This window comes from Camellia sinensis, chromosome 2 (assembly GCF_055761805.1).
Source record: "Camellia sinensis isolate YWXY chromosome 2, ASM5576180v1, whole genome shotgun sequence".
Taxonomy (NCBI): domain Eukaryota; kingdom Viridiplantae; phylum Streptophyta; class Magnoliopsida; order Ericales; family Theaceae; genus Camellia; species Camellia sinensis.
In genome coordinates this window covers 13909310-13919100 of record NC_138962.1, presented here as the reverse complement: position 1 = coordinate 13919100, position 9791 = coordinate 13909310, and the positions used below count along the sequence as shown (strand labels likewise).

Sequence of the window (9791 nt, the reverse complement as noted above, 5' to 3'; positions counted from 1 at the left end):
TTCAAGGCTTTAAAAGCCGGTTTGGTATTTTTGCTTTCAAATAATTTTTTTAGATTTTTTATTTTTTCATTTATTTTCTTTTATCCAAGAAAAGGAAAATAAAACAAATAAAAATCACAATAAAAGGTATACGTTTTTTTTGACTGGTTATATTACGTGGTGTTTTGAGAAATTAATAAAAAATTGACTTTTTAATTTTTTGTAATTTTTTAACATTTTTATGTTAAAAAAGCTAATTTTTTTTATGATCTTTTATGTAAAAAAAAATTAAAAAACTAAAAAATTAACCTTTTTTTAAAAAAGTTTCCAAAACACCCCTATGTGTATATTTAAGTCCCCACCACTTTTGCGAGTAAAACGTTCATACTTTTTGTTCACAACTTTTTTTTCCCAATAAATCGGTATTCTTCAAGTAAATTCAGGCAATATCAACGCCTTCCAAATAAATAAATATATATATATATATATATATTGAGAAAGAAACCCTTTCAAACTCTTCGGTCCCGTCCAAATCCAATCCAACCAAAATCCCCATCATTCTCATCAATACCTATCTAATATCTCCACCATAACATATATATTCATTCAACCTCTTTCTCTTTTTAGATTTTATATTTATATATACACACTGCTGTATCCATTCTTTACTACACCAGCAATTGCTTTTTCTTTTTATTTTTATTTTTCTTTTTATTTATTTGTTTGTTCATTGTCTTGGTTGTGTTGTGTTCAAGGGAGTGAGTGTGCGTATATATATATATATATATATATATATAGAGAGAGAGAGAGAGAGAGAGGGGAGTATTATTAGTATTAGATATACATACATGTATATGTATGTAAATGCAATGGAGAAACAACAAAAAGAGAGAGAGAGAGAAACAAAAGAGAAGCCAATGGAAGATTGCATGAGAGAATGCATGAGAAAGTTGTGTCTGTGGGTGACGCGTACCTTCAAGCCAGTTATGTCTCACGATGAGCTTGAACCCATTATGGCTACCCTCGGTTTCGTCGGCCTTCCACCCTCCTCCGCCGCCTCCGGCTGCGACTGGAAGGAGTATGTGTATTCCGCTGGTGGCTGGCGGCGGAGTCTGTCACTCACCATCATCGACCACCAGAATCCGCCGCCTCCGAGCCCCCGACTTCCCTATCCCAGAATCGACGGCCTCCACATCTACACCTACACGGCTTTCCTAGATGCCGTCAACTTCTACCTCGAGATGACCAATATGTCTGACCTCTTCCATATTAGGTACGCTTTCTTTGCTTCTCTCTTCCCTATTCCTATTTTATTTTCCCCCTTTCCTATTATTCGTTCGTACTTTTTTTTTTTTTTTTTTTCTTCCTATAATTCTTTCAATCTTTTTTTTTTTTTTTTTTTTAAATAAAGTTGTCTGTACAAATAATAATAGCGTAACAATACTACTACTACTTTCTTTTTATTTTATTTGATTAGTATTTCTGCAGTTTACGATTCCATTGTTGATTTTGTTTTATATGTATATATCAATGAGTTCCCAAACTCTGCGCTAGCTTGATGATTAAATTTTTAATTTTTTTCTTTTTAAGTCCTCCAACATTTTCAATGTAAATTTCAAATTATTTTATTTTTATTTTTTATTCATTTAAGCATTCTCCCCTAAATAATTTAGGTTGATTTTGTGTTCTAGGTAAATAATTTTAGGGGTTACATTCTTTCACTGACTGGATTATGAAATTTGGGTACATAGAAAAGTTTTGAGTGGAGTAAAGTTCGGAGCATCATAGAATTGGAACATAGATTGCCATTTCTCAAATGTTGATACATAAATGTATTGCTTAACTTAAACCAAAGGGTTGGCCCAGTGGCAAGCCTTTGGTCTTGGGGTGTGTTTCTTTCAAGGTTTAGCCTCTTAGGTGCTAACAATTTCTTGAGTCATCAGACTGGGAAATTAACCGTCGTGCACTTGTGGAAAACTCATTACAAGGCCTGTGCACAGGTTTTGATCTGGACACCACTGCCAATCAAAAAAAGAAAAATGTATTGCTGAACTGAATGTGTATATTTTTGGTGATAGATGGTTTCCTTTAATCAACTGACCGTGATTCTGTGATGTTGATTATAGCTTTCTCTCTTTGGTATACAAGAAAATATTTGTCAGAACAGGCAAGAAATTGAAATTGTAGGATTTTTCTTTCCATTACCAGGATTCCCAACTACTTTGTTTAGACAGGTTTGTTTTTTTCTTCTCCTTTTTGAGAACCAGAGACCATATTTGCATTTCTTTCCTCTATTTTGGTGACAATTATGAAGGGATAAAATGAATTGAGCAACAACTTTAAAAAAATAATTATTATTTATTTTTAGTAACTAAATCATCCTCTTAAAATTCGCCCAATGTGTACAAGAAGGAACAACAACATTGAAGGAAATAAACTGATAAAAAAATGTGCAAAGTTCAATTGTGTAACCGCTCTTTGTCTATATATTGATATGTAGAGGGATGTAATGGAAAAAGAAGCACTAAATTAGTGGATGTGACAAAATTACAATAAAGCATTACCGGGAATTGGCAAAACCCTTGTCTGTTACAATTGTAACTTTTCATCGTAGAGTGCCCTAACTATTGCTTTTCTTTCTTTCTCCCTTTTTTGGGTAAGTCTTCACTATTGCCATTCCCCAGTGAATATCCACATTTTCTTAATGCACATTTTGTTGATAATTTGCCATGTTTTTTGACATACATTCTCAATGTAGTTTTGGTTTAACTTCTCATATATTTCTAATTATGCGTACCACAATTTTGGGGACAGTCTTATTTGCTCTAGAACAACTCACTGATCCTCGTGAAAGCTAATATCCTCCAAATAAATTATACAAGCTCCACATCTAGAGGCTTGGGTGCCTTAAACTAAATGTTCTTCAATTAAAATAGCACACGACTGCATGTGTGCGCATGCATGCAATATAGCTATCCAATGTCTGGACCTTGGCATACTAGATGCAACAGTTATATAGATGTGTTCAAGACTAAAAGTAGATTCCCAAGTCACCTATATTATAAATTGAGATGGAGCGTTGTGTGAAAAAGCTAAAACTAAATGTGAAACTTGTTATCAATTCTTCTTGGCGCTACTGTTGTCAGGTTATCTGCATTTTGACAACTTGCGTCCTGCACTTTCGACAATCTGAGCATATTTATAGAGCCATTTCCCTATTAGTTGCAAATGTGTTTGACTTATTTTTTTAATGTATCATTGTTTTCTCCTAACATGTCTATGGTAAGAAAATTAAAGAATTCAATAGCTTTGAGGAGACTGGCAAGTCCTTGTTTGGAAATTTATCTCTCTATGAGAATAATGTGAGTTAAGAAAATGAAGGAGTAGAGACCAATACAAGATATGTTTCGCTCAGTACCCTTCGAAGGATATTTAATCCGTAGCATATTAAACACACTACGAATTGTCAAAAGATATATGCATGATAAATAAGAATGCATTGACTAATTGATTATATTATACCCATCCCTTCATTTTTTTTTCAATAACTAAAATGGCAGTCTCAAAATAGTTGATTTATAATCTAATTATATTGATTCCAAAGTTAGTGATTCCAAATTGAGATGAAAACAATTAATTAGTGTCTGTTTTCTTTTGTTTCTGTATGAGGAATACTGCTTGTTAGAAGTGTAGAACATCCTGCAAGTCAATTATGTTTATTATAATTTTGTTGTTTGATTCCAATATTGATCTGTTCCAATCCTCTTTTGGTGGCAATTATCCTCTTCTTTACCTTGAATACCAAGCATCACCTATTGTTGCATCTACGTTGGTAGAAAGAATGTTGAGATAGTTCGTGTTTTACAACATCGTCAATTAGGATCATGTTCAATTTCTTAAAAAGGGAAAAGAAAAGAAAAGATGTTGAAATAAAACCAACAAGAAACAGTTTTATATGAAGTTATGGCCATATGCATAACTTAGCCGAAATCAGTCCAGGAGAAGAAAAATAGCAGAATTTTATTTTAGCATGATTCTAGCAGATAAAGCAAGGCCTTTTGTCCCTTTCTTTACATACAAATACAAATACAAAAATGGCCAAGTGTGGTGTGACCCCACTCTTTTTTGGCCTTTTGGCTGGCTGGAGAAGTTTCATACCATCCATCCCATCCCAATCCCATTCATTTCTGAACCACCCACATACCAAAACCGTCAATTGATTCGTCAGAAGAAACAATAATGGGTTACCTTCTTCCTTCACTTCGACTCTGCAATTACTACTGCTTCCTCTTCTCCTGCTGCTGCTTTTTTCTGATTATGAATCCCACCACTGGCACTGGTGCAGGACAACCATCTGAACTAGTTAGCAGTATCTGCAAGAATACTACAAATTACAGATTCTGTGTGGAGTCTCTCTATTCAGACCCCCGCACACCAACTGCTGACTCCTACGTTCTTGCTTACGTTTCGTTCGACTTGGCTTACCTTAATGCCAGCCATACCGAAGACTACATAGACATGCTGCTCAATAACACCACTGCTGACTGTGACTCACGGTTATTGCAGCGTCTCCAGAGATGTAGTAGCTTCTATGGGGGGGCCATTTCAGCTCTGTCTCAAGCCGTCAATGACTTGGACTCTGAGACTTACTCCAAATTAGCTCGATTAGCTGGTGTTGCCGTCCATGAGGCTTGTGACTGCGAAGCCATTTTCCAAGGCCACTCCCCCTTTACCTTGTCTCGCATGAATCACGATTTGAGGGGTCTCTCCAAAATTTGTGTTGTTATCTCTCATCTTTTTACTGTATCTGTGTAATTGGGGTCAGTTTGTGGTGCGAATAGGCACAATTTAGTTAGATTACAAATTTAAGGTGGATTTTTTTTTTTTTATTTTTTTGAAACTTGAGTTGGTTTCATTTTGTGTTTTTGAGCTTGATGAAAAGGCTTCTATCCTTGTAAAATCAATTCTGATTGAATGCTCCACATTGTTGTCACAGCTTTATACCTCTCACAGTGATTTTATTTCATGAACTATAATCCCTGACTTTCTTGTATGTCTAGTTGAAACTATAATCATCTCGTCTTTTGCTGCTAATGAGGCTTGAACACAATGTTATTTCAATCTCAAATTTAGTATGATAATTATCAAAAAATTGAGTAAAAGGGGTGAATGTGTTGCCACTACTTTAGCTTCTCCCATTGGAAAAATTATATTCACAACCCTCCTTTTAACCAGTGTTAATCATATGGAATGTTCCTTGAGCTGTTGGACTTCATCATAATCTTGTGGTTTTTATTTATTTATTCACTTTTTATTTCAGGGGAATGCCACTCCACAGAGTTCTTGACCGGAACAGGAAGTGGCGCCGTATAGAAGAAGATGATAGTGTCTTTGTTTACAGAGAGGGAACGTTGGATCAAGCAATATACACGTACTATCACAAAAACAAGAATGACGTCAACAGTGGTAGCAAAGGGTGCAATTCAATGCTCATCCGCAACAAAGGCAACAGTACACCGACAGGCTGCATAGTCCCGTTGAAAGATATCATAGTGTGATCATAATATTCAGAACATATATAAACATATACAAACCTGCTTCAAAAGCTCCCCCAATAAATAAATCATCATCGAATATAACTGGACATGACACCCTATTCGGTTCAAGTTTGTTATGGTGTGAGAACTCAGTTGTCTCTGTTTTTTTAATATGAAACCCAAAGATAATCTTGTCTGGGTCAAAAATGGCAGACACCGGTAAAGTTGCCACTGAGTTGGCTTTGCTATGATTCAATTTTTCTCCAAGACTGGCCTGATCTGAAACAAATAGGCTTAAAATTCATATCATGGATGTCCAAAAAAGAGGATCTACACAAGGAAGTATCATATCACTATCAGGCTCTTTCAGATCAGATAGCCAGCCAGAGTACTCCCAAGCACCGGATATTTGTTTGACTTGGTATGGAGAGAATAAATGATTGGCTGATGCTGGGTTTGGCAAACGCTTTTTTGTAGGTTTTTTTTTTTTTTTTTTTTGAAAAGTAAAAGTAGTTGTTAAAAAGACTATTGTTTGGTCAATGTTAAAAAATTTCTCTTTTTTTAGTTGGTGATAAAGTTTAGTGGATTTTTTTTTTTCAATTTTCCATTTTTGTCAGTTAAACATGCATTGCTAAAGTGGGGCTTTTTTTGGGGGGTTGAAATAGCCAAAAAGTGGCTAGATGAGAACGGGTGGATGCATGAATTGATCCCTTTTGATTAATTAATTAATTAGTGTTTTTTGAGAAGATTATTGCCTCACTGCGGCTTTGCTACAAGTGTATAAACCACTGATCGGCTATGTAACAAGTCAGGATCTAACAGTCAACCAATGACAACAATAAGGGGGAGGTAAATTATGTTATCTGCAATGGCAAATGGCAATACATTTCAACCAATTGGAGAACGATAGCAAACAGCCGCAGCACATGATAAACAAAAAAAACCTTTTCCAATTTTGATAAATGCTATTTACATTATCCAACAGCATGGCATTTAAGAAGGAATAGTGGGCATACATACATGATGATGATAGTATCATTAGAGGTCTATGACACTACAAGATACATTCATGCAACAGGGTCCTCTTCCTTCTCCTCTAAGAACTCCAAAGACTTACCATAGAATTTCTCAGCTTCCTGTCTTACATTAGATGAAAGACCCACTTCTCCTTTTGATTCTAAACCATTTATCAATATTCTAAAGGATGACTTATCCGGCTCGCATCCTAATGATTTCATCAAGTAAAAGCACTCCATTGCAAGTCCCGTCATGTTGAAATTCATCAATTTCTTCAACAGCGAATTAAAGGCCACAGTCTCGGGCTCTAAACTAGTTTCCATCTTCAATTGCACGAAGAGAAGTTCCACCCTTTCATACAACCCATTGCATCCCAGAGCTGATATAATTTCAGCATACAATGAAACCTGAGGCTTATACCAATACTCCTCCTGAATATCCTCAAAAACCTAGATCAATTTATTGGACAATGTCAGTAAGGACCAAGGCAGTAGTAGTCAGACAAAGACAAGAAAGTATAATGTCATTAATCATGGTGTTTACATCAAACCTTTGAAAATAAAAAAGAAAAGAGAAAAATGGAATAAGCTTTCCCTCATTTATTTGACAACCGCTAGAACTCAATTGTTAACTAGACATCTAAGACATCCAAAAATATCCACTACCAAAAGGGAGACAAAAGAAGAGAAAAATAAAAAAGAGGAGAGAGCAACCAAACGGCAAATAAGCTGATAAAAAATCATTGATCCTTAGTTCTGTATCCTTATTCAACAAATGAAAGAATAATATAAAATAAGAATGCAACTACGCAATTAACATAGGTCAGTGCATATACATGTAAAAGATTAACAGAAATGTTATTCCCTAGAAATCCTTCATCTGCACATGTGATCCAAAATCACCAAGAACCTTCTTACATATCCATCCCTTTTTTGGGTATATCATAAATTCACTTCGATTTATGTAAGCATCTAATCTTGTTAAAACATTAATTTGGTGTAATTGGCCATTATATCTCCAATAATTGGTTTCTCTTAAGCTAAACGGTTAGGGCAAAACAAATGCCCATGGAAGACTGACATTATTTTGCAGAATAGTTGGACGTGGCCCCTCGCAAATTTATTCACCCAAAAAAAAGGCCCCGCGCAAATTCCACTGACCATATTGTGCTAAAGCAGGTCCTATTCTACCTAGTCATATGGATAAAGAAGATAGATTTTTTTGATTTCCTTCTTCTTCTTCTAATGGCAGTTATTCAGTGGAAAATGTATTGGAAGCTCTTAAGAGAGAAATTGCCTACTGTTATTTGTTCCCAATTATTAGCTACTCAGACAGGTTCTCAGTCAAGGGAATTATTAGGAGAGTATAGTGTTTATTATAATTAATATATATAGATATATATATATATATATATATATAGATCATAGGTGGTGTCTTGAGATCATTTACTATCTGACTAAATATTCACCAAAAAGACATTTGGTTTGGAGTTAGGAAGAAATGGGAAATTGAAAAGGATTCCTATGTCTTGTGATCAAAATGTTTGATGGGCCAGCAATAAATGCCAAGGTTCTCCTTTTTCTACCACCTCTGGGTGGCTGAGGATAAGGACTTTTGAGATTACTTATATGTGATTTTGGTAGAATGTAGAAGGAAGATCGACGGGTTTAAAGGATATGAAAGATACTCATGTCATGCTAGAAAGAAAAGTTTGTGGAAGTTAGGAATTTAGAGATTTGTTAGTTTAATTTGCTACAAGTTGCTGGCACATCATATGTGAAGATTGCAAGTTTATTCAAGAAGTTGTTTCAATCTACAATCAGAAAATGAGAAAAAAACAAAAATCAGCAAATGAAACTCTGCTACGCACTACTAGGAGCCCTAGTACAGTGCTGTTGATGGTTCTTTACGGTGGTGTTTCACTTTCGTGTGCAGTTAAGTATTGAAATTGGGCATTGAAACGAGCAGCCTCTAGTCTATCAAAGCGAATTAGAGTTGCAAAATATACAAGTGAAGTGAGCTATACAGCAAGTAAATCGGTAGAAAAAGAAGAGAAGAAATAAATAAAAATAAAAATAAAAATAAAAGAATAGTTATAATAGAAAAACCTTGAGGGCCAAAAGGCATTGGTTCTGGCGGAGGAGTTCACGAAGAACAGCCATCATATCGTTTTTGAGCAAGCGTTTGAATTTGGAAGCGAACACCAGCTCCAGAGAGGAAGAGGAAGAGGAAGAGGAAGAGGAAGAGGAGTCTTGGTGTTGGTGGTTGGTGTAGAGGAGGAGGGCGGCTCGCTTGAGAGATTGAAGAGTATGGATTGCTTCGATGCTGAGATTCCTCCCTCTCTGAAGGGGCTTTCGGTTCTTGCTCCTGTCCCTCCCCATTCTTATCCTACTATGTATTCCGGTGAGTCGCCACCCATTCCCTTCGCTACAAATAACGCTGCTGCTGCTGCTGAATGAAAAAGAAGGAGAACGAGGTGTTCCAATTCCAATTATTGCACAACAAGTCATCGTTCCGAATATGTCAAAATAAGAGAGGAGATAGATATTATCTCTCTCTCTCTCTCTCTCTCGAGATCAAGGATGCCCCGGCCGCTGCAACCCCATCTCCTGGTTGGGTTTGCTATATGGTTTTACAGTAGTGCAATATGGGTGTGGCTCGGGGGGGGGGGGGGGGGGGAAGGGGTTTTTATGCAGGGGGCAGGGATGCTTCATTCTATTAACGCCCACGAATTTTCTTACCTCAAGAAGAAGAAAAAACTGGTAATTCTTTTTCCAAACATTAAAGTCAGCGTTTGGTAACGTTTTTTTATTTATGTTTATAAAATTTTATAAATTAATATTTTGTTTATTTTTAAAAAAATATAAACTATAAACGTATTTGATTTGAATAAAATGTTTGAAAAGTTTTAAAAATATAAATTTAAAAATATGTTTGTTCAGGTCTAAAATATTTGTATTTATTTTTTATTATTTATGACAATAGGATCATACATATTATAATTGAAAAAAATATTTTTTAAAAAAAATAATTAGAAAAAAAAAATTTGTTAGTCAAAAAAATAAAAAATCTGTTTAAAAACCAACTTAAAACTCATTTTTTGAGTTTATCTTTTTTCCTCAAATTTATAAACTGAGACAACTATTTATAAACTTAAAAAAATTATCAAACAAGTTTTTATAACAGTTTTAAAATTGTTCATAAATATAAACTGAAAAGTGAAAACGAAATGATTATACTGTGTTTGGTTAGAAATTT

At 35.0% G+C, this 9791-nt stretch overlaps 2 protein-coding genes across 2 annotated transcripts; one reads left to right on the top strand and one right to left on the bottom strand.

The window, feature by feature from the left end:
* Positions 1 to 485: 485 nt before the first annotated feature.
* Positions 486 to 6077, top strand: LOC145819840 (uncharacterized). Its single transcript, XM_082913725.1, has 2 exons — positions 486 to 1252; positions 5300 to 6077. The coding sequence occupies exons 1-2, from the start codon at positions 828 to 830 to the stop codon at positions 5535 to 5537; spliced, it is 663 nt and encodes a 220-aa protein (XP_082769851.1). The 5' UTR covers positions 486 to 827; the 3' UTR covers positions 5538 to 6077.
* A 366-nt stretch (positions 6078 to 6443) lies between these two features.
* Positions 6444 to 9316, bottom strand: LOC145819839 (protein THYLAKOID ASSEMBLY 8, chloroplastic-like). The gene is made up of 2 exons (XM_082913724.1): positions 8642 to 9316; positions 6444 to 6982 (listed from the first exon to the last, which is right to left on the bottom strand). Exons 1-2 carry the CDS (start codon positions 9041 to 9043, stop codon positions 6584 to 6586), a joined length of 801 nt encoding a protein of 266 aa, XP_082769850.1. The 5' UTR covers positions 9044 to 9316; the 3' UTR covers positions 6444 to 6583.
* Positions 9317 to 9791: the final 475 nt, after the last annotated feature.